Here is a 25,479-nt window from a genome sequence, read left to right as displayed (position 1 = left end):
CCAGGATAGTGTATTAATTAGGTTATGATTGACCGTAATTCTAACCCATGGCTCATGAGCTGCAGTTTGCTGACCTCTGGCCTAATGTAACATATTTAATGCATGAGTTTTTGTGTGTTTTTGACACTAACCCCTACCTGAATATTGAAGAGTGTGTTGAAGTCAGGGATGATGATGTGCTTGTCCTCCATCTTGCGCCGCATGTTCTTGATGGCGTGGATGGACGTCTCATAATATGGCTGTGGACGACGGCGGAAGGGGAGCTCCTTCAGCCAGAGGCAGCACGTCTCAAACAGTCTATTAAACACCAGCCGGGCCAGCTTCACAGACTCCATCTCTGACACACACAAACACACACACACGCGATGAGCCAGGCTGTTCTATTTTAGCTTCATTGCTTCCACTGTTGGTTTGGAGCTCAGTTTATAGAGCTTGCACTTTTGAAAGTATACTCTATCAGAGATGTATCTTTTGAACATCAAACAGTGCGTCTCTAGGTGCCTCTGAAAGCTGTCTGAGAGGTGATCGCTCAGTCTGCAGTAACAATAGCTTCTAATAGTGACACAGAGTACTGGAAAGATAAAGAAAATGTGCATGAATCACTCTTACAGTTTAATCCAGTTTTCTTACCATAGCGAAAGTAAAACAATATTTCGGTTACCCTGAAATGGCACATCTGTAAATCTGATCATTTTTGTGACCATTTAAATTTATATGATAGTTATTTATTTCATTTAAGGAAAGGTTTAATGTAGGTTTGCAATAACTGTTTGAGGTACAAAGTACATTTATTTTTTATGTCAATTAGCTGTTCCTCAATGAAATGTCAGGAAAACACAGAAAATCTTCAGTGTAGTTTCCCAGAGTCCAAGGCAACATTTTCAGATGTCTAATCTAAAACTCAAAGACATTCAGTTTACATTTATATATAAACTGCAAAGATTCATGTTTGAGAAATTAGAAAACACCTGGTGTTTTTGCTGTTCAAAAAATAATGAAGGGAGCACTTATCGTCACAATATAACACAACTTCAGGGTTATCAATCTGTCCAGTTAGGAAGCAGAAACCACTCTGAATCCATGTCAGCTACTTTAGTGGAAATCAAAGTGATTAAAGGTGCATTTGAGAAGAAACAACAAGACAAGCCCTAAACAGGGGATGGTTTCGCAGGTGGTGCTTCAGGGCATCGCTCTCTCTTTCTCCTTCCTGACTGATTTTTGCTGGTGCCTTTGTCACTGCTGGCAACAGGGGACGGGACCTGCAGCCCATTCTGTTTATCCAGCTAGACCAGCTTCTCCAGGATTTTAGACAGCATCTGTCTAATGAGCTCAGTATAGACCTGCCAGCTCTGTTTCCTGGTGAAAGCCAGTAGAAGTGCATTTTTCTCATCTATGAGCACAGGCCCCACTCTAGGCCGTTGGGACCTCATGCAAGTGAATATCCTGGCCGAGGTCATAATTTACTGGACTTTGGCAGTTTTCCTCCTGTTCTTTCACACATAAAGGAGGAGATCTCAGCCCTTTTGAGCCCTTGTCTTGTTCTCCCACAGCCCATCTCCTTATATCTCCTCCACGCTCTTCACACAGGAAACCTTTTGATCGTGGAGAAGCTGGACTCCCTGTGCAACAGATACCATCTCGTGGTAACAGCAGTGATCAGGACACTGGCAAAAAGCAAAACTGTAGAAAAAAAAAGAGCCACAGAGGAGAAGGAGAGAGCAATGATCTGTGGCCACCACCTGCAAAAACACTCCCTTTTTGGAGCTTGTGTTGTTGTTGCCTTTCAGTGCACCTGTCGTCAATTTCATTTGCATCAAAGCTGAAATGGACTCGCAGTGGTTTCTCCTTCCCGACTGGAGAGATTAATATCCCAGACGTTTGTGTGTCATACTATGATGATCAAGTGGTCCCTTAATTCATTTGAGCAGTGCATTAAGTGATTACATAAATGAGCATAAATACATTTTCTGGTAACTGATCAGGATAAGCCATTGCAGGGGTGTGACGTCTGTGTCTGTCACCATATCAATTTATTTTAATTTACCGACTCTGTCTTCAACAAAACCTCAGTAGTTAAGTTCAGTTAAGTTGAAAGGGGGGGGATTTAATAGCTGAAAATAATTATGTGTTAACATTGTTATCTTGCTACTTCTTTGTTCCTATATTTTCCTCTGGCAGGTTTTGCTCGTACTGGCCAGATGGAGAGGAAAAAAGAAAGTTAATGAGTCGAGTTTCGAACCTTCATGAGGTTGGTCTACATTCAGCTTACAACAAGAGTATTTTCTTTAATGAGTAAGTATTTGAATAAATAAACCTTTTTATTGCTTCATGTGGATCACAGTTCCAATTTATTGGTTGCACCGTTGCCATTTCATCCTTACAGCAGTTTTCTGGACAAGGTTTAATATTTCTCCAGATAGCAGAAGACAAATCGTCAGTAACATTTACCAAGAACTGCTTTGCGAGATCTAAAAATTAAAGAAACATTGGTCAAATTAAAGTACTTTATCCCTGGGTAGTCCCTGCACATCTTCCTCTCAGAGAGATTTTACAGGGTGAATTAAACTAAAAGGTTCTTGTCTAAATTTTTCTGCTGTGTCAAAAAATACCCAACAATGACATTTGAAAACTCCTCATCCCCCGGAGGAAATTACACCCTTGTGAACAGAGGCACTCCAGGGGCCTGTTTTACTTTGTCAGAAAGGCAAAGTCATTGGCAGATTTCACTCAGGTACACAAGTTAGTGGAACAGAGGCGAGCCTGTAAGCAGAATATGCGCTCGCTGTAATAACCACGTCTGTGCGAGTATGTGAGCGTGACCTACTAATGCTATCTGCTGGTATTATAGTCTATCCTGATTTTTCTCTCTCTTCTCACTGTCACTTTGCTTGAAAAATATGGCATCAGCGAGATGGAGAGCCAGCTGGTGCTGCATCCACTCATCCTCCTTTTTAAAAGTATGTGCACATCAAACCCAATGTCCTGGTAATAAACTGCACTTTGAGCCGAATGTTTCACGCTCTCCTCCCGTCTGTCTTGCTCCAAATGGAGATGTTGTAAAGGTCTATTCATAACACCTTGCAAATAGTTGGAGGGGGAAAAAAAAGAGAATTGTGGCGTGCAATGAAGCGGCATCAAACAGGATGTGATCGGCTGTTACACAACACAAGACGCACAAGCAGAGAGATGGTGGTGGTGGTGCACTCTGAGCCTCACTACAACTCCAGCAAGAGCAGAACATTTACAACCTTTCTACAGCTCCTGATGCTGGATTCACTGTATGCGCTTCGCCCGCTTAAAGCAGGAGAACTAAAGAGAAACTGGTGTAATGTAATGGAAACAAACCCAGTCTTTATGCTTTTATGGTTTTAGTAAATAATGAGTGTTTTTGGTAATTGGATTGCATTTATATTTTTGTACTTTTTCTATTTATTTAATTTTTTTCAATGTTGTATATCTCAGCTGACGTTCTCTGCTCCTTTATAACTGCTCTGTTGAGAATAAATAAAGCATTTTTGAATTTTAATTTGAAACGTAAAGTTATAATTTCTTGTTCACTGTAAGAAAAAAACAACATCTCTGACATATGTTAGCAATACTAGATTTTTGTGACTGTTAGCAAATGATTGGCTGCACGACAAATCAAAAATGGTTAAAAATTTGTTTTCAAAGAATAAATCATTTTTAATTAACTGATATTTGCACGTGCAATATTCTTAATGTTTCCTACCATGAACCTCTGAATTTACTTCTCCTACAACTTTTAGTATTTTGCAGAAATAGGTCCATTGTTGTGGCATGGATAATGGCTGTCAGTTAATACCTCTATGTTTTTTTTTTAAATATTATCAGATTCGATTTTATTGGAATTTGGTGCTAATAATTCCATAATTAGGCATCTCAGTTTAATATTTAAATATTAAACTGAGATGCCTGTTAACATTTTAAATAATTTGTAATCATAGAGACAATTTCCACAATGGAAAATAGAAAAAGCTATATTTTAAAGCTATATATAACTTATATGCACATAAGTCGCTCAGACTGTGAGTAGCAGAGTATCTTTTTGTCTAAATATAAGTAATTATGTTTGATAATTTTGTGCGATTTTTCATCTCCTTTTTGCACAAATGATTAAAAACCACAATAAGTTACATTAGAACATACACTCAACGGCCAGTTTATTAGGTACGCACTGTTTGTACATTGTTTGATGCTTTATTTCTTTATGCAACAGAGTCAACAAGATGCTGGAAACCACCAGTCCATTTGAGTACAGTGAACGCAGAAACGAGTTTGAGATGATTTAAGCTTTTTTACATGGTGTGTCTTCCTGCTGGAAGCAGTCATCAGACGATGGGTGGACTGTGGTCATAAAGGGATGGACCTGGTATTTAAATGATGCCCAGTTGGTAGTAAGAAGCCCAAAGTGTGCCAAGAAAATATCCCCCACACAATTACACCACCGCCTGCCTGAAATATTGATACAAAGCAGGATGGAGCTATGCTTTCATATTGTTTATGCCAAATTCTGACCCTACAATCCAAATATAGCAGAAACCAAGACTCAAGACAAGACAGCAATTTTAGTGAGCCTGGTGAACTGTAGCCTCAGTTTCCTGTTCTTAGCTGACTAACTAGTGCTGTTGCTGTAGTCCATCTGCTTCAACATTCAGAGTTGCTCTTCTGCATTTCGGTTGTAACAAGTGGTTATTTAAGTTACTATTCCCTTCCAGAACTGATGCTCAATGGATATTTCCTTTTTTCCGAGTATTCTCTGTAAATCCTAGAGATGGCTGTGAAGTAGATCAGCAGTTTCTGAAATACTCAGACCAGTTTGGCACCAACAACCCCACCACCAGGATTAAGAGAGCAAGCTACAGTTGAAGGACTCCCTTTGAAATGAAACTGTTTTCCTCATTGATTTTTCACAAATTGATCAAAAGGGCTAACAGAGCAACACTTTAGACTGTCAATACTGAACGGGTTCCTTTACTTTAGTTCCCAAAGAAGTCATTAAGTTAAAAAACAAGTCATAAATACATCATTTCAGCTTATTTAAAAAAACAAAAAACAAAAAGACAGTTGCCTTCGAAAACAGCTGGCAATGTACATGTCAAACAGCAGTTCTTTGGGACTATTTTTGACTAATACATATCTCGTCCTCTGCAAAACATGACAGCTGACAAACTGACAGCCTAATTGCAGTTTGAGCAGATGTTGACTGTTGAAGGTAATTTGTATATCTTTGCATGCTGTGTTTTCTCCAGTATACAGCTTTCATGTAGCTTGAAAGCCATTTTGATGTAAATATGCTGGCCATTGTTGGATTTAGCACATCCTGGCTGACAGCTTTGGGTGTGCTTCGGAGTTTACTTTGTGCCCTCTAGCGGTCAAACACCTCTCCGTGCAGCTTTGTGGGGGAGAACTGGGACAAAGCCCTGGTGGTTATATGCCTATGTGCATGTGTGTGGGATGAAGTGAGAGAGAGACCTAATTTGTGCGAGAGAGCGGTCTCGTGGGCTCTCTGGGGACTCACGTGGTAATGGGTCAGCTCCATCTTCTACAGTCTTATTGAGGTGGTGAATAGAGAGGTCAGTCTGCAGGAGGCTGTCTGCTGTGGCTCTGGCCAAGGCGGCAGCCAGGGAGCACGGGCAGTTACTGTGGTGAGGAGAGACGACACAGTTAAGAATGGGTCAGAAAGAAAAATCATCTTACATCATCGACTGACAGCATGATCTAGGTTTATTAGGAAATATATTCAAGGATCCACAATACTAACATGCCGGAACAAACAGCATTACTGATGCTTTCTTGGAGCCTTAACACAAACAAGTTTTGGCAGGTATTATTGGCTGGTTTTGGCTCGTCACAGGTGTGGGCATCAGCACAGATACTGCATATCTGATTATAAGTAATAAGAAATGACAGCACACAGATCTCAGAAATATACATCTGTGGTCATTTTTCTGCTTCAGAGCAATCACATTTTTACATAGCAGTAAAATTATTAAAAGTTACATTTTTATAATAAGTCATGCCATTCACTTAACAAGGCAAACCCGCACTCTGGCAGGCTGAAAGATGATCTAAAATTGCAGTTCCTCTAGTCACCACTTGAGGCTGGCTCCAAAAACGAGTCAGTCCCGATAGACTCCCATGTTAATGAACGTGTTTGCAGCCTGGTACAAAAAAGGGTTGGGTCTCTATGCACAGTTTCTTCCTTTATATTAACTGTAAGGTAGGCAATTTATTTTTCATCCATTTTCATCCACACATCCATTTGCATACCGGTGAGGCTTAATCTTGGATATGGCTTTCTTGATTGACATATGTGGTGTAACTGCTAGCTATGTGCTAGGCCTCACCTCTACTATTCGGGTTTTTCAGTCATGGATTATCTTCTAGGCACATGGTGCTGTAGGGTCAATGAATAAGAGCTCAAACACATAAAATCAGTCGGGGCCCATTTAACATACACAAGGCTAATCACCAATTTCACAGCAAACACTTGCCAAAGGGTCAGGGAATACAATTTTTTTTTCTCTAGAAACCAGAGGTTGTATCACGTCCAACATGGTGGACCACTCTTGAGAAATATGACATCACATGAAAAACCTAAACAGAATTTATTACATGAGTGATTCTCAAAGTGTGGGGTACCGCCCCCTAATGGACACTGCTGATGAGCTGTACAAGATATTTCACAATAAACAAAACACCTTTAACTTTACACTTTGTAATTCTGTTTGAAATTAACATTAATATTTAAAATATAGGTATAAAATATAAATCAAATATTAAATACAGAAACCATTTCTAAATAATCACAGTTAAACAAAGCCATGGAATTTAAATTACATGTTTTTAGAGCTAAAAAATTATAAAAAACAAATCACAAATGAGAAATCACTTCATTTTGGTTTGTGTGTGTGTGTGCGTGTGTGTGTGTGTGTGTGTGTGTGCGTGTGTGTGCGTGTGGCTGCAGCATGATTCAATTTGGGCACTCCCTGAATTCTGATATCATGCATGTCATCTGTGGAATGCCCACGTGCGTATTTGCCTTGAAGGATTTAAAAATTTTATAACACAAAGTTCTGCTTAGTGCAGCAGAATATCACAACATCTGGCCACATCTGCACACGCTGGAGGAGGTGTGCCTTTTTCTTAAGGTTAACGAGAGCTGGGGAGGAGGAGGAGAAGGAGTGGGAGGAAGCAGAGGAGGGTCGTTTGAAGGACTGAAGGCTTGCTGTACATGAGTCACCACGATAACTAGGCCACATCCAGATGCAGGTAACCATAGTAACCTAATGTCTGGATAGTCTCCATAGCACTCAAATTAACTTGAAAATATATCTGAACTGAAGTGATGCTAGCTCAATGGCTTTTTAATTAAGGAGCCACAAGCAGTGAAAAACGACTCTCCTGAACTGGACTGATACAATAATCTGATCTGGTCACACCTGAAAATCCTTCAAGCATTCACACAATCTAAAACTTCCGGCAGGTGTGTTGAGAAGCTCTGATTTTGGTTACATGATTTGTTAATGAAGCAGTAATGTTGGTTTTAAAGAAAGCAGGGCATGATCGAACAAAGGTTCAAACCAGGAAACAGCACCTGAGGCTGTGCACTCCTCTGGGGGTGATTCATTAAGTGGGACAACAGATGGGAGGCCGCGAGTGTTCAGAGGTTACTGTGCTGAAAGAGAAACTTACAAACTGAAGTATATATGTGTCCAAAAAAATGTCATGCTATATTCTAAACATATTCTAACACCCTATGCTTACATCAACAGAATATACACAGCACACCCAGACTACCAGCTATGTAAGGCTGTAATAAACCAAAGCAATCCTTGTGATTGCTTTGGTTGCTAGCAAGTTGGCATGGTCGCCTTCAGTTTGAATGGATGTCAGTGCCTCGTCTGCAAAAGATAGTGCTCGATCAGCTGTAGTGAGGCTTTCTCGTCAACGTAAAAGTTGTGCCTTACCAATGCAACCAAACATGTTTCAAAAAGCAATAAGTTAGTGTCTTCCATGACCAAAACAATCACAAGGAGGTTTCGGTGCAGCAAACCACTCACCAACTGGTTGGGGAGTACACATTTCTCCCTAGCAATTAGAGGTGCGAGTGAGTTGCTGACTGGTCTCTATACCTATGATTGAGGACACTGGATTATATTAACCTGAAACCTTATCTTTTGCTAAAGTTGACCAAGTAGTTTTGGTACCTCAGCCAAACTCTGCTGCAACTAAAAACTGACAAAGATCACTGAAAAGTGAAAATATTGAATCAAAGTAGGTCTAAAAAACACTAACGACACTGTTTCCCAAAGAGTTGAATAATTTTTTGGGGGATGCTGTGCATATGTGTGGGTGAATGGAAATGGAGATAAACTATCCATCCATCCATTCGCTTCCGCTTATCCTTTTCAGGGTCGCGGGGGGCGCTGGAGCCTATCCCAGCTGTCATAGGGCGAAAGGCGGGGTACACCCTGGACAGGTCGCCAGTCTGTCGCAGGGCTAACACACAGGGACAGACAACCATTCGCACTCACATTCACTCGCACATTCACACCTAGTGGCAATTTGGATTATCCAATTAACCTATCCCCACAAGCTGCATGTCTTTGGATGGTGGGAGGAAGCCGGAGTACCCGGAGGGAACCCACGCAAACACGGGGAGAACATGCAAACTCCACACAGAAAGACCCCGGCCTGATGGTGCAATTGAACTCAGGACCTTCTTGCTGTGCGGCAACAGTGCTAACCACCGTGCCACCGTGCTGCCCCGAGATAAACTAACCCTTTAATAAATTAAAGATTAAATAATATGATTAATAAGTTGCTCGGACACATAAATATGTTTAGTTATCTCAGCAAATTCATCCACTTCTGGATGGAGTGGCCATTCAACTTGCAGTGAACTCAAGAGCATAACAGGTAAGCACTTGAGCTGATCAACCCCAGGACCAAAGACTCTTTGGGAGGCATCTGAAGTGACTGGCTTTGTCTGACAGAAGTGAAACAAAAACAAAAAGTCCAGGGCTGGTTGGTTAACAATGACTTGAACCTTCAAAATAAGAGCGAGGGCACTGTCCACCAGTTAATCCATGGTCCTTCAGATAGATAATTTAAAAAATGTCTTGATGTGGAGAACACTTAACTCAAAGTTTTGTTTTTAGATGTTAGGCAAACCCCAGACTAGTGGGTAAAAAAAATCTGTTGCACATCGCTACCACAATGATAACTTGCTGTGGCTGGACATTGTTTACTATTTAGTTCAGCACGTAGAAAATTGACTAATTCTAATTAGTGCTAAACACAATAGGTTTTGTGTCTGTTTTAGTGCTTAGATTTAAATCTAAAAGCACTTATGGTCAGGTACTTTGTTCAAAACAAAAATATTTCAGCATCACTGGGATTGCCAAAAGCAGTTGCAGAACAACAACAACATCATCTGTACCAGATGTCAGTAGATTTTAGTCTAGACCTCGATCAGCATTTTACAGCTGGGTTGTTCCTACATCTAAAAAATGATGGTGTCCGAAAAGGCATTTTGACCTTTCACCAGAGAAAAATCACCAGCACTATGTTTCTTTTTAATAACCTTTGATTTATTTAAGCTGAAAATATGTTTTTGTTTATAAAATGTCTGCTGTGTAGACTCTTAGCTTTACCTATATCAGCCTTACGTATATAATCACTCCCAAAGGCTGATTTTGACCACATCCTGCTTGTGCAATGTGTCATTTTGAACTCTGTTTCTTTGGAGCACAATATATCCATCGTATTTTAACTTCAACAGATATACTGCATAATGTTCCATATTAATTTAAAATGTAGCACTAGGGCAACTGAATACAGATAATCTCTGTTGGACACTTTCAGTACAGTACTCAGTGCACTGCATTTAATTTCCCCCTAATAAATGAGCTGGGTTGGCTGAGTACAACGCAGGGACATATTCTAAAATTAAATACAGTCAGTGTGAAAGGGGCCTCTGTGGCTCATATGTCAAATAGCATGGGTTTAATCAATGAAAACTCAAAGCCAGCGGCAGCCAACCTCAACATTTTTAATTAATTCAGCTGTACTCTTGCTAACAGAGACAGCTAAGTGAGTTAATTTCCATGTACGACTGAAAAGATGTGTGTTTTTACTAGCAAATACCATTAGACGACTCTAACAAAGCGTGGTCTCATCGCAAGACTGACCTCCCAAGCACATCAACAGCATGAGCCATTTTACTCGTACCCATGGCAACATGGTGTCCTTTAAAGTAACAAAGCTTTCTTGCGGGATTAATTATGACAATGCAAATTCACAACCAGAGGAGGTCAGGGTGGATGGGTGGGTCCTAAATACATTTGATTTTAAGTAGACGTAGCTTTATTTAAAGTATTTTAATTCATGGACTCAAATGAGAGCTTCTAGAGTAGCTTTGCACGACTCATAGTTTAAAAAAAGAAAAAAGCACGTCTCCCAGTGGTTCATGGAGCCATGTTTTAGTATTCTGGCCATCGCTGTGGTGTTTTTGTAATAGTGGCTATAAATGAATAAAAATGCTAAGGTATCAGCTGATGCATTCACTGACTGTGCAGGTATGGGGTGTAGATACTTAAACCTGCTGAGTTGGATTGGTGTGAAACAACGCATTAATAAAAGAGTAGAATTTGTCTCGTTGCAAAGGCATTTAGTGCAATTTATCACACAGCAAGCTATTTATTTTTTAGCTAATTTAAAACATAATAAAATCCCAGTGGGTGAGTTTTTTGTTATAAAGGTGCAAAATATCTACTTTTTTGTATGAAGCTGCAGATGTAGTTTTGGACTAACACTCCTCAAGTGGCCACAGCAGCTGCAGTTTTTTGCATTTACTCTGCAGCCACTTTTTTATGATGAGATATTCCCTTGATTATTATTTGTCATCCATCACGTTGGAGCAGTTTATTTATAGATTAGATGAAAACAGTTGCACCTGCGCATAAAGTCTTAATTTACATTTCATGTTGCCAACAAGAAGCTCTAATTTGCTTTTTACATTTGCAGTTACAACCTGCTGTTGCCTCTCCTTTCTTCCTGCTCTCTCAATACTTTACAGTGTTGGAGAAAGAGCCATGCCATGGCAACCACAAAAACTACAAATAACTTCACTGACGATCATCTTTACAGAAATAGTTAAATATGTTGAAAAGGCAATTACTCATTCCCATCCTGACACTGAGCTGAATATATCCAGTTAGAGTATGACGTATTCCTGTAGCTTCACGACAGACTTGAACTCTCATGAACCTCAGGAACTTTTCAACAAAAGGGAAACTTTATTTGTGTTTTACTGTACTAACACGACAGTCCAGAATCGGTGATATCTTGCAGCAGCTTTAGGATCACAGTCCTGTTTACTTTATAGTTTAACAGGTTCATTCAACCTGTAATTTTTACACAAATTACAGGTTGTATTTCACTGATAATTTATCATCAGAGTGACTCAAATGGAATCACATGCTATGGCCTTTCCAATCACTATATCTCACTTCAATATTTGAGAGACTGGAAGGAGGAAAAAAACAACAACTCTTTGATTGATTACAGCATAAACACCTGGTATATACACTTAAAAAAACAAAACTCATTTATATCAGTCACATGTGCTCAGTGTCACTCTGTCCTCTGTGAAAAGATGGGGCTGCCACCGGTGCAACCTACCAGTTCTGTAGCGAACGCCAGGCCAGCTCCACCCTGATGAAGTCTGATCCTGACAGTTTGGTCAGAAACATGCACAGGAGTATCCACTGGAGGTCATTTGGCAGAGCTCCGTCAGCGCTCCACGTGTTACTCCTTGCACAAAATATCTCATACTGCTGCTGGGTTGAATCCCTTCTAGCTGTCCAGCTCTCCTCGTGTCTCTTGATATCTCCTCCACTCACTGGGAGACATTGCAAACCCTCTCGCATCACCCTGGAGAAGCTGGGCAACGTGTCCAACCTGAATGGCCTACAGGCATCATCTCATGCTACTAACAGTGACAAGGGAACCAGCACAAAGCAAAGAGAGCAACGATGTGTGGCCACCACCTGAGAAAACATTGTCACTTTGGGTTGCACCAAAGCAGCTGAAATGGATTCACAACAGTTTAAGTGGACAGATAAATATCACAGAAGTTTAACTGACCAGATGCTGTAAAAAAGGCTGTAAAAATTCTTTTGAGGTCAAAGGCCAAAAGAGGTAGGCGGTAGGAAGCTGAAGCATATTCAAGGTGACAGGGTGAAACACAGGTGCACAGACGAACCATCAGAAAGCTAACAAGCCTTTAACTTTTGACTTCCACAAACCAAATAAGTTCATCCCCAAATCAAGGTGAATGTTTTGGAAAGTTTGAAGAAATTTTCTTGAGAAATCCTGGAAATATCGTGTCCATGAGTTCAGAGCGGAGGAATGGACAGATAACCCAAAAACCTCATGCGTCTGTCCACAACTCACACCACTGAGGAGAAATAAAAAGGCAAAGTAGCTTGAAACTCTTTACTGTGTTTTAAATCTTTTTGGTTTTCATTCAGCATCATATTTCTTTATCTGCCTGACAAAGAAAAAAGTTTTATATTACATGTCCTCCTGTAGAAACCTGTCTTACATTAGGTCCTTGATGCTGCTCTCAAACTGGGTCAAGGCCTAGAAACATGACGAAAGGAGTAGTAGACGCCTGCTCCCATAAAGCAGCATCCACTGTAACCTCATGGGTAAACTTCTCCTTGAAAGTGTAGACGCTGTATTGGTGAAATATCTAGTTCTCATTCTTAAAGCGCAGATCAAAGGAAAGAACAACACTGTCTGTCTGCAAAGCCGTAATGTGAATTTAGTCATCTAAGCCTGCTGCCAACATCAGGTCAAAAGATATCCTTGAAAAGGAGGTCTTTGAGTTAGAAATGTTTCTAAAGTGCTCCCAAAATATCACCATCACATCTAACTTTCTGCAGTAGCGGTGGGCTGTTTCACTTTAGTAAATGTCCCACCAAGCACCGAACATTTTCTGGGTTAAATCTGCCTGTCACTGCATTTATTTAGTCACTGACATCGGATTTTGTCCCAATTTAGCCTAAGATCGGCATCTTTTTTTTGGATCACGGAGATACAACCATGAAAACGATGATCATAGCACGTTCAACTAAGTCAGGCAGATATCTCATTAACTTTGAAACCTGGAAAGTTAAAAGCCATCTTTGCAGATTGGTCCCTTTCCACTAAATTTGCCTGAAAAGGTGAAAAAAGAACCACCCTTTCAACCAAATCTCAATGTGGTTTGCGACGTATCCAAAGCTATCTTTTCAGCGACTTTTAGAAGTGGGGTTACTGTTAGAGGAATGGATCCAATGAATCCAGTACAAATATTTTTATTGTTTTTATACTTGCTGTGGTTTGTTTAGCGTGTAGGTTTTAGCAGTTAATTTTGCTCTCTGTTTTATGTTGCATGCTTTTAATTTTCACAATTTCATTGCACGGCTTATTTCATTTAGTTTTACCTCCTACCTGAGCCCTCACCTGATTAGCCACTAACTCAGTCTTTTGCTTTTATCACTTTTTACTCTGCAGAATTTTATTAGGGTTTTTTTTTTTGCCTTGCATGGCAATGTTGAATTTTGTTAATATCATTTTATCCTTTTGCTATGAATAAATGCCTTTTTAGCTGTTATTCTTTGACTCTGTTGACCCCCATGTTGCTTTCTCTTGGCTGCTCTCCACCAAACATAAAAAAGAACCGCCTTCTCCCCTTTCTTTTACACAGTCAGCTCCCATTAGAGACATAATAATGTGTTTGTTGAAAACATGAGGTGGGGGGGGGGGGGGGGGGGGGGGGGGGGGGGGGGCTCTTATCTGGTACTGAGTCACTTCCAAGGTATTTTCATGATCACACAGGCATTTAGTGATAAGAATGTGTTTTTTGTCTCCCTCCAGGGCAAAACCAGCAAACTCATCCAGTATTTCCACAAACTGTGCCCAGGTCTGTGTTATAACAGCTCCTCTGTTCTGCTTTTTGCTTTCAAAGCTGCGTAAACATACAGCATACTCCATTACTGGTTTAAACAAAAAATGATCTCTTTAAGGTTTTTAAAGGAGATTTTAATGGACATAAAGAAAAAAAAACAAGGTTAGGATTGTTTTCCTTTCTGTTTGTGATTTATTCTTCCACGCTCTTTGAAGTAATTAATATTCAAAGGGACTGCACACTGTGTGGGTTTTCTCACACAGTGTGGTGAATCCAAATTAGCCGTAGGTGTGGATGTGCATGGTTGTCTGTCCGGGATGAATGACGCCTCTTGCTCAGTGTCAGCTGAGGGTAGGCAACTGTCTGCAAGATAGAGCAGGAAAAGCTAATTGATGGATGGTTGATTATTAATCAAGGTGTCAGAACCTGGCTGAAAACACTGTTAATGCAGTAAAGCAGAGAGATGTGCTTTTACTTTAGTAACTCTTCTTGATTGCTTTCCACTGTTTAATTATGCATCTAGTAATTTTTAGGTAAAATAAAGACAGACAGAGAAGAGGGTGGACACCAGGAAATTAGACAGTATGGGACTGTCCCTATTTGGGCTTCTCCATCACCAGCATCCTCTCCTCCATGTTTCCATTCATAGAAACCCATATTTTCCCCTCCCTCTCTCTCCCCTCTACTCCCCTCTCTCCTCCCTCACTCTCGGCTGGCTGTTGGGGGTGGATGCTGAGCTGAGGAGCTCTGATTGGCTGCAGGTCACACAGGAGAAGACGTGACGCACCAATGACAGTTCCCTGTGGCTCATGCATCACAGTGAGGTCATGTGGAGCGGAGGAGGATTAAAGCAGGGCTTAATCTCAGTTCACACCATCACACTGCAGCGGCACGACTGACTACATGTTACTCGACCTGCGCCGGTTCAGCCGGGCTAAAAAATGCTTCTTTAAAATCAATCTGCAGGCGCTGCTCTGCCCTAGTTTACATATCCTTCCTTCTCATTATTCTTATGTTATCTTATGTTTTTTCAGTGTGAATCTCTGAAAATTGAAAGGAACAAATACATAGATAAAATCATCCAACACAATTGGAGCAGAGTAATACTGAGAAAGAAGGCTGGTGCTTTGGATTAGAGTGCCTTGACTGGTGTTTGTGGTACTGAGCTTGCCACTTTACTGGTGACCTCGAGACTTTGTAAAGGACAAACTGGTTTCTTGAGGAAGAAGAACTGCAGTTTTGTTACAGCTTTAATATGTGTGTGATTTTCAGTGGATACTTGGTTACTTTAGAAAAGAGCAAGGACATCCTGGACTGATTTTATTTGTCCAAGTAAATAAAGCTGCAGGTTTGGGAAGCTGAGGGTAAAAGAAATAATATTTGGAAGCAGTAGTTAAAAGCTAAAAGCCTGAGACTGCCCAGCAAACAGAATCCACCTAGTAAATGTACTGAAAGCATTCTGAAGCTCTCAAAAGTGCTAAAATTTCTTCATGAGTCATATGTCTGTGAAGGTTCTCAGTCATCCAGGTGATCGTAGTCTAAGAAGTTTGGAAAGAAAAGCGTCTGGGCTTCTTTAAGCAAGTCTTCAAGCAACTTAAAGAAGTCCAGACGCTTCCTTTTCCAAGCTCCTTAGACTTCATACGGGCTATTCAAAATTAACTCTATTCATAATGATATAAAAAAAAGAAAAAAATCCTAGTAATAAAGGCAAATATACTGGAGACTATTTGTTGTATTTCCTTTAAAAATGACTTTGGCTGTTGCTGACTGGATTTCCCCTCTAACCCTTTCATCTTGCTGTTGCTGGACTGTGATTAGAAATGAGAAAAAAAGATTTGCAGCTGGTATGGCGGTATGCTTGAGTCAAAGGTGATTACTGGCTTCCCCCCGTGGTCCTTAACTCAGTCTGTGGTTGCTTTTGTTCTCTCATGTGGTCTCTGCTGCGGCTGTGTTTAGCTACAGTCGTGCAGGGAGCTCTGACAGGCTGCTCGCAGTGATAAAACTGGAGAGCTCTGGGTGGATGTGTTAGCAGATGACTCATGCATGCAGCCATGTTTTTTCTCTTTCTTTTTTTTTCTACCAATGCTTTCTACAAGCTTTTTCTTAGCCCCGCAGCGGAGCAACAAGGTTGTTTCCATAGCAACATGGAAGCAAGTGACTGACAGTCGGTGGTGTCAGTCGTCCTGCTGCCAAGCCCACAGAACAAGCTCCCACTTCATTATTCTAAATATTGAACCTTTTCTGTGCCAAGTGGAGGTGAGAGTGGAAATCCATGGGAACTCACTGGGCTCCATCGATATGTTCTGGTTTGGCCGCCGGTCCCTTGTAGCAGGCATCCCTCATATTAAACCTGGAAGATGGCAGAGCCTTTTCTAGCAACAGAGAGAAAATCCTCAGGCTATTCCCAGCCTTACATTTCCAAAGGAAATGTTGAATTAGCCCATCCCTAACAACTACTGTTATGTGAACACAGTATTCTCAAGAGGACCTGATAGGATTACATAACACAAAGTGTGCCAGGAAGCCTTAAATCGTGGCATTTTAGTACTGCTTCTCCCTTAAGATGGCTTTCAAATGACTTTGATGAATTAATTTGTCTCCTCAGTCCACACACACCATGTGGTGCTTTAGTCAGTTACTGGGGCCTTCTGGCATTTGATGGCGAGTAGCAGGAATCCACTGATGCCTCTTCTGAATGCTCCAATATCAAATAATTCGCTTTCATTACATCTTTTTCTGCTAAATCAAGGGTAAAGCTTGGCGTTTTATATTTTTCCATTCAGGATTTTTTTCATGTTTTAAAATAACACCATGTCGTAGTCTTAATATGTGTTATTAAGCAAAAAAACAAGCAAACAAACAACATAATAAATAAATAAATCACCCCTTTTGTTCTTCTAATTTACCTATATAAATAAAGCTGCCAAAATATAATAACCCAACATGCATGTACAAGTTAAGCACTGTATAATCACTTGGTAATAAACACTTAACAGTAATTGCTGTTTTTGTTCCTCTTTAAAGGATAAAGCTTGTGCATTTCCGCATTATTGACAAATCCTATTAAAAAGCCATCTTGCTCTCGTAAATCTTTAAAAATGGGTCAGACATGTTATAGTTTCATTTTTATCAAACTGCTGCATGATTCCCTAAAACAACCACAAAGCACTTTAGTTTTTAGCAGACGTTAACAAACAGATTAAATCGTTCTTTTGTTGTGGACTACATTCAGCCGTGAATTAAGGGACATTTGGTGCTGTGGCTGCAAAGCAAAGGATGGATACAATGAGGTTGGATATATGCAATTTCCTTCATGTAAGCAGGCATTTAAATATAAAATAGAATGTGTGGTGAGAGCATGCACACCTCCAGGATACTACTGCAGGTGATACGAAGTCTTTCCACAGTTTTCCATTCTGTAGTTAGAGTAAACAGAGCTGAGGAAATATCGACGCTTGAATTGGTTTTAGAGGAGCTTTCATGGTTGCAATGATCATGTATTGACTAAAATGTTGGAAATTTTTTGGTTCAAATTAAAAGAAACCAAGTCAGGAAACAATCAAGGTGCAGCAGCCTCCTGTTTTAAAATGAAACCTGTGGTGAGGCTATCCATCCAACCTTTCCTACTCTCTTTGTGACTCTAACAGATAAGATAAGATTTTGTAAGTTACTCCAAAAGTTGGGAAATTCCTCGAATACAGCTGCCAAAGCCTGAAAAATAACCTTAAGAAATAATAATAATAACATTAAAAAAAAAGACAAAAAGTTAAGAGGTCAAAAAAACTAAACACTAATAGCCAATAAGTAGCTTAATAAGTAAAATCTAAACATTATAAATGGAGGCGCTGTCTGTATTTGTCCTTGTGGAAGCAGAAAGTTTCTCTGCTGCCTGCACAGTAATTGGTTTAGAGGGTGGTCTGGATTCATTAATTACCTACAGTCATTCACCGCAGACATTGGGACGACCTCTGCGTCAGCTGGTGGAGAAGCTTTTAAATGGCTCTATATAGCATTAGCATGACTTTGATCTTTAGATCAATCTACTCACTATAAAGGAAGGTCAAAGGTCAAATCTGATATGATATTTGAAATCATATATGATACTTTCTATATGTTGAAAATATACACCACAAGTATCATAGTTTCTAAGTTATACAACTTTTTGTCCATTTTATGACCAATAAATCATTAAGCTGATCTTCAAGACTTTGGTGGATTTCAGGCAAATTTTAGTGGGTTTTTAACACGGCCACACTCCTACAAGGTTTTACCAGAATTCATTCAATTTTTTTTGAACTGTTGTGTTTATTTGCAGACAGAATGACGTGCACGCTAAGGAGGTTCAAAACAACAATGTGCAGCACTATTGTAATTTTGGACACAAACAAAGCTGGAAAGCTGAATACCAGAAATGTCTGGAGGATTACTGACAATGCATTAGCTGGTATATAATGATCTACTACCTCATGGCTAGCTCATAGACAATGTAAAGTTGAATGTAGCTACAGCAATAAGTATTTTAACTATCGCCATCCGACTGTAAAACTAATCAGGACCCGAAATCCATTTCCAACCACAGGTATGCCCCCCTGCTGGCCTTTAAAAACGCTGCAGATTTAAAGCATTTCCATGTTGGCTTCGCTTTTCAGACCTGGAAGCTACGTCCATCATATTTGTGTCAGCCAGGAGATGGGACATCAGTACCCCATCTCCACCTCCTGGAAACCAGTCTGTGGCCTCCAGTTACAAATTACATCGCCAGGGAAACATGGCAGCGGCGATTTACTGCAATATTTTGGCTTCACTCTTAATAATTATAACAAAACTAAAGTAATAATATGCACTAGAAGCAGCAGCATTTGTAATTAATGATAAAAACCTAGATGTTGTGTAACAGCACCATATCTGATAACACAGTGACACTATGAGCCTCAGCTACAGCGACTCTTTGTGCGTGGCGGTGAAACAGAGGTGGTTCTGTGCAGATGTGTTGCCCATCCACAGTCAACCTGAGCAGTGTGATCTGCCATCGGCTCTCATCAAGCTGCAGTCAAGAAGAAAGTGTGCTGTGTTTGGCCCTTTCAGCAGCTCTACCTCATAACCTGCGTGCCCCTCCGGGTGTTTTCAGAGCTCTGCTGATGTAACATGGTGTGCCTCAAACAGAGTGGAAATGATGGACCAACTGTGACTGCAGACGTCACACAGTGGTGCCGCACGCACTCGCAGTGGCATGTTCCACTTACGATGAATTGCACAATGTTGGCTGCAGAGAGGCGTGTCTAATCTGTCATAAAATTAGAAAACCCTTCAGAGCCGCAGAATTCGTACAACCGCCTACGGTACATCTGGGACTGCTGTGTAGGCAGCGGCTCTACTACTTCAACAAGACATGGCAGTAAGTGGAGACTTAAAGGTGACACACTCTGAGGAAAATGAGCCGTACAGCTCTGCATGTGTCATGTCGTTGAAGTGGTTGTGTGTCTGTAGTAGCTGAGTGTAGTCAGTTTTCAGATAAGCCTCGAGCCTGTGCTCAGCCTCTGCAGAAAGACTGGGGAACTTACATGTAATTCCCTGTGAGGTTTTTGAGCAAGCCCAGCGCTGCGCTGCACAAAGCCTTAAGGCAGCATTATGTAATCCACCAGCTGGATCGTTGGTGGGTTGGTGAGAGCCTACAGGGAAGCCACATCATGTCCTGACCTCGAGTATCCTTTAATTGATCCGCTTTCTCATAAACAATAGTGACATCTGAGACAAGGGAGTGATCAAGCATATTTTGAGCTGGCAGATATTTCAGCCTCTGCTCTGCATTCAAATCACAAAACAGAGACAGACCTGCAGTTTATTTGATTTAGTTGCTGTAGTGGTGCTGTAGCTTAAATGCACAGATGGATGGCTGGGCTGTAGTTTCGGGAAAACATACTTCTCTTTCTTGAGATGAGAACATCGATACCACTTTGTGGTGTCTCTGCCCTAAATACTGCCCGGACATTGGATTCGTTTAGCATAAAGACTGGAGGCCAACAGCTGGTCTGGCCCTCCAAAAACACACCTAACGACCCCTCTAGAGCTCACTAAGTATAATGAGAAGCGATGGAGCTGAAAGTTGCAGGCTGTGGGAGGGGTTTTCCATCTCAAATCCCGTAACAAACATCCTCAGTTACTTAACACAGAAAAACAAGCCCTTCACAAATACATTAATAACCCTAAACAACTGCCAGCTTTTAACATGTTAGCTGATGTTCTACGTTTGCGCATCAGTTTGGCATGGTGAGAGCATTATTTAAACATCAGCAATGTGTATTTAAATATCGCAATGGCCATGATGACCCAGTGGCAGCTAATGAGGAATCTGGACAAACAAAAAGAGCTGTTGCAGCAGAGAAAAGGTCAGTCAGAAGGGTGGATAAAAGCTGCTCGGAACAGTTTAGTTTCTAAACTAATTTTAAAACTGGCACAGCATTTACATTTAATCTGGTCTTCATATCTTTCTTGTAAAGCTTCTTAAAGTTCTGTTGTTGGATGTTTTGGGGGGATATTTGCCTGATAAGTTTTTTGAGTGCATTCTTTAACTTTTTGTCAAAGAAGATATTTTTTAGTTTAGTTGGGCTTTACCCCGAGGTGAACATGAGGTGCTCACACTGCCAGAAAGCTTAAATGCACCGCAGACATCTCCACCTGTTTCTGCCATGAGCTGCAAGGTTTTAAAACTGTCAGTAGAGCCAAGAGGAACATTGTGTGTGGGCTCATCACTTCAAGAGACTCTTTTGACATAATTCTATGTTGTTAGGTATAGAGATGGACCGATCCGATATTACGTATCGGTCCGATACTGACCTAAATTACTGGATCGGATATCGGAGAAAAATAAAAAATGTAATCCGATCCATTAAATATCACGAAAGCACCTCACAAAACTTGCAACACGCTGTAACTCACCTCAGAACGTTAGCACGTCGGAGCAGTATGCATCACGTGATAGAGCGGCTGTGGCATGCGGGACCTGTCGGTGGTCTGGATAGCATGTGGAGCTTCGCTAGCAACCTGGCATTTCATCTCCGACAAAGTTATCCCCGAGAGAAGTAAAGCAAGTGTGTAAGTCCATCTCTGAATGTTTGTAAAGCATTCCTGCGTTAAGCTTAACAAGCGACTGCCTCTCGCTCTCCGGCTGCTACTTCAATCATGAAACTGCTTAATGATCAGCTGATCGGCTTTTCTGTCACGAGTCCGTCTGTCTTGTTTGTTTTTGCCCCACTTTGCACCAGAAAGAGGAAACCAGCGGCTGAACAACAGCAGCACGTTTAAGCTTGATAAGCTGTTGTTAGAATTTATTTAATATTACTTTGTACTCGAGGATCTTTTTCTATGTAGCTGACGTAACTGTGCAGGGGCGGATCTAGCAAAGTTTAGCCAGGGGGGCCGATAAGGGCATGAACAGGGAAAAGGGGGCACAAAGACATACTTTTCTTTCTTACTCTCATTTAAAATGTCGAGCTTTTAATAAATAATTATCTGACACCCAAAGTTTTAATTTGATGTAAAATGAATAGAAGTCAATTACTGTATATAGTGACTATTAAGTCTAATATATATACCCTAGTAAGCTATAGTACTTTTTACTTTGGGATGGTACCATCTGTGCTGTCTGCAATTTTGTTGAAGAAAGATGCTGAATCTATTTAATATTTCTTGAAAAATAATTGATTTCTGTGCATTTTTTTCACACTTCATCAAATTAAGGTTGATTACGTCGATTAAGCATCATGAGGTGGAGCGTGAGGGGTGGTTCCCTATTTTTTATTTATTTATTTTTGTTGTTGCTGGGAGTTGGAACCCTATTAGTTAGGTTGCTTAATATTTACGCTAAGTACTCTTTAAAATACCAGAATAGTGAGGATGGTGTAGGTTTAAGTTTATTAGATTGATCAGTATTGCTGAACTATGAAATATTTTTTTTGTATACAGGTATAACAGAATAGCTTTAGTGTAGTTGTTGTTTTAAACTTGAGTATGAACTTGCAGACTTGCAAAATGCAGCAAGATATTTTAAAAAACAGTTTCGTTGATTAAAAAACACTATATCGGATTCATATCGGTATCGGCAGATATCCAAATTTATGATATCGGTATCGGTATCGGACATAAAAAAGTGGTATCGTGCCATCTCTAGTTAGGTATATGAATGACACATGCTTTAAAGGAGACCTCTTACGGTCATTTCCAGCTCTATGATTTTACTCTTTGACTCTACTCTAACCGCGCATGAGTCACAGTTATCTTGAAATCCTGATTTATCTCAGTTCACCCCCTATGTGAAACAAGCTGTTTTTGCTCCTTCCTCTTAAAGACAACTTTCTTCTGATTGGTTGCCCCTCACAAACAGAAGATCTCAGTGTGGTTGGAGCTGCTGTGATCACAGCTGGAGCTCTGATATCACAGCGATCCAAGAGTTTAAAGCAGCTAAGGTTTATTTGTACATATTTGGCTCTAATTATTTGAAGAATGTAGCAGAACATGAGGAAAAGTGGAATATGTCCCATTTCAACATGCTGTGCACATGGGGGAAATAATTATTTGATCATCTGTTGAATTTGTAAGTTTGCGCACTTACATTGAAATGAAAAGTCACACGTTTTTTATGGTAATTTCATTTTAATGGAGAAAGACAGAATATCAACCAAAAGTCCAGAAAAAAATTACATAAAAGTTAAGTATTTGCTATCCTACAACCCACCCAGAATTCTGGTTATGTGCATAGCTGTCCAAGGAATCAATTTCTTCCGTTCCACCACCCTAAGCGAGACCAAAGAGCTTTTAAAGGATGTCAGGGATAAGATTGTAGACCTGCACAAGGCTGGAGTGGACTACAAGAGCATCAGCAAGAAGCTCAGTGACAAGGTGACTACTGTTGCTGTGATTATTCAGAAAAGTAAGAAATAGAAAATGACAATCAGTCACCTTCGGGCTGGAGCTCCATGCAGAGAGGACCGAAAGTGATGTTAAGGTGCTGCAATCTGTGAGGTGCACTCCAACCAGAGCCTACAGCAGGCGAGGGTGTGATTCATACCTCTCTACCAAATTCACTGAGGCTGCCAAGCAGAAAAATTGCTCTTGAATATTTTTTAATCATCCTCTTAAGTTGTTGTAAGATAATCATTGTTGTTTTTACTGGTTTTTTTTTTTTAGATTTATTGACAATATAACATCATATCAGCACTGCTGCTCACCTCTAGAATATTTTTTTTCTCTTTAACTAAGTGATTTATGTTGATATAGTTGAAAAAAGAGACTCAGATACTGACTTTAAGGCTGTCCAAAGGGAAGCGAATAGTGCAAAATGAAGTGTCCCTTCAAGCCTGAGTGTGTGGACGATCATATCTCGTACATCTGTTTTTTTAAAACACATTTTTAAATCGCTCAGAGGATGACATGCTGGTGATTTGGAAGCGTTCCCTGCATACTGATGTGGCTCAGAAAACAGCTGTGAAACCTCTCACTTATAAATCCAGCCTCGACCAGGCGTGCCAAAATTTAAATTCAAATTTTCCTTGTATTTTATCATTTCGTTATTGTGAGCTTTCATCCGTTAAACGTTGTGTCGTCACCACAAGCCCTCGTGCATGTTTGATGACTTAAATTGTATTAAAGGCCACAAAAAGAGCAGCGACCTTTACTCTGAAGCTGAAACTCTGATTCATTTCACTTCCCATGAAATTAGCCGCGGATGTTCCCAGTCTGCAGGGAGACTCAATCCTCGTGTATTTGGTGACCTCCCCTGACATTTTCTGTGGTATAAATGAGGCTAAAATTTCAAGCTGAAGACAATTTCAAACTCGCTTATCTCTTGCGACACACCTTGAAACATCGAAATCTAATCTTTTCCAAAATCACTATTCTGGATTTTAAGATGTGCTTCTTAGTCACCGAAGCCAAATCTCAATATTTAAAAACTGGTTCCCAATTGTCAAAGTGTGCAATCATCCATCCATCCAACTTGAGCTGGAGCCTATCCCAGCAGTTATGGGGCAAAATGATAACCTATTAGACCTAGCCTGCTAATAGAATGAGGCTTTAATGGTATTATCCATGTACAGTTATAAATGAACTGTTCATTTACTATAATGATTTAATCTATAAACAAAACTAATTTCAAAGGAAACCCCAGTCTGATTGCACAGCTGCCGGATAATGACACATCAGAGGCCAATCTACCTTAAGAAAACAAATATCAACAGCCTCAAGTCTGAGTGTGTCATCTGTCGGGGAAGCCGGCTAACGGTATGGTGCAATAAACCAAACATGCCTTCAAAGAGAAGCTAGGCCTATTTCTACAGACTAATTTAAACCAGAGGCAGCAAGACAGCCCAATGAGGCACCAGAGGCAAGTTTATTGTAGCGGGGTAACACTCTTGCATAAAAAACGTCATGCTAGGGCTGGATGAGGGAAATGAGCCATCACAGATACAGTCTAATGGCATGTGAGATGACATATAGAGGCTATCCCTCACAGACATGAACAGATTTTGTGGTTTCCCCATTTAGCGTGCTTTGGGCAGAAGAAAGATTAAAACTGCTGTTTAAAGAATCACCAAATAAAAAAACAAATGTTTGCACGTTTTAGGTTTCACATTTTTGGGCATTTAGGACTGGTAAAATAAGACATTTGACTTTAGAGAATTTATTGAGAGCATTTTTCAGTGTTTTGCAACATTTCAAGATTTCTGCAAACTCACTGCTAACTAGGACTTGATTTAGTGACATTTAAAGTCACCGTGGCTTTCTTCTGTCACTGCCCATCAGTTTTTATTTGTACAAACATTAAATTCACAACCTCAGTTATCTCTGTATGACCCTGCATTAGCATACAGAAAAAAGCCTGATATCGATTCAATTCCAGGAACAATAACTGCACTTGTGCCGTTTGTTTCTGCAGGTGCTCGTTCAGATTCAGATAAAACAATGTCGGTTTGTGCACGGCTGCTTTGGGGGCATTCGTTCAGTAGCTTTCAGGCACATTTTTCAAGGTCAGACAGGCAGGGATTCTGGACTATAGCATGAGATGAACTGCTTTGCATTCAGTTCGTCTGCCACAGACATATGACTCATCATTTGAATTATGGGCACCTTGTGTGAACAAAGATGCCCAGCACTTTCAAGCAGCAGCAGCAGGCTGGAAGAGCTTCTGCAAAAGCATCCATAATGCTGCAAAAGGAAAAAGGAGGACACTGCACACTTTTGAAGGTCATTGCACTTCCAAAAATGGGGCCTCTCCAGAGCTGAAATTAATTAAGGCGCCTGTTTTAGAGACATCAATGTGAGCCACTGCTGGAAAGACTCTCCATTCTTTACAGCCCAGTATGAGTCACAAACCGTGAACCTGCCACGCTGTAAAACTGGACTGTAAGTAAATGCTCCTCCGTTAACCTGAAGCTCATCTTCTTTTAAGAAAAGCAATGAAAATATCTTCAGAAATTTCTGCAGCTTCACATAAAAGATTT

At 40.4% G+C, this 25,479-nt stretch overlaps 1 protein-coding gene across 3 annotated transcripts in view; it reads right to left on the bottom strand.

Moving 5' to 3' along the window:
• The window catches only part of ppm1e (protein phosphatase, Mg2+/Mn2+ dependent, 1E), a 55,681-nt gene that overhangs the window by 6,254 nt on the left and 23,948 nt on the right, over positions 1 to 25,479 (bottom strand). For all 3 annotated transcript variants that reach the window (XM_085364682.1, XM_085364681.1, XM_085364683.1), the window contains exons 3-4: positions 5,540 to 5,661; positions 138 to 337 (exon numbers count right to left, since the gene is read on the bottom strand). In XM_085364682.1, coding sequence (XP_085220808.1) covers positions 138 to 337; positions 5,540 to 5,661 — 322 coding nt within the window. The remainder of the gene's footprint in view (positions 1 to 137; positions 338 to 5,539; positions 5,662 to 25,479) is intronic.

Source organism: Diplotaxodon limnothrissa, linkage group LG10 (genome assembly GCF_057381915.1).
Source record: "Diplotaxodon limnothrissa isolate DT_005_m linkage group LG10, D_limnothrissa_male_GT1.1, whole genome shotgun sequence".
Taxonomy (NCBI): domain Eukaryota; kingdom Metazoa; phylum Chordata; class Actinopteri; order Cichliformes; family Cichlidae; genus Diplotaxodon; species Diplotaxodon limnothrissa.
This window is presented reverse-complemented; position numbering and strand designations above follow the sequence as displayed.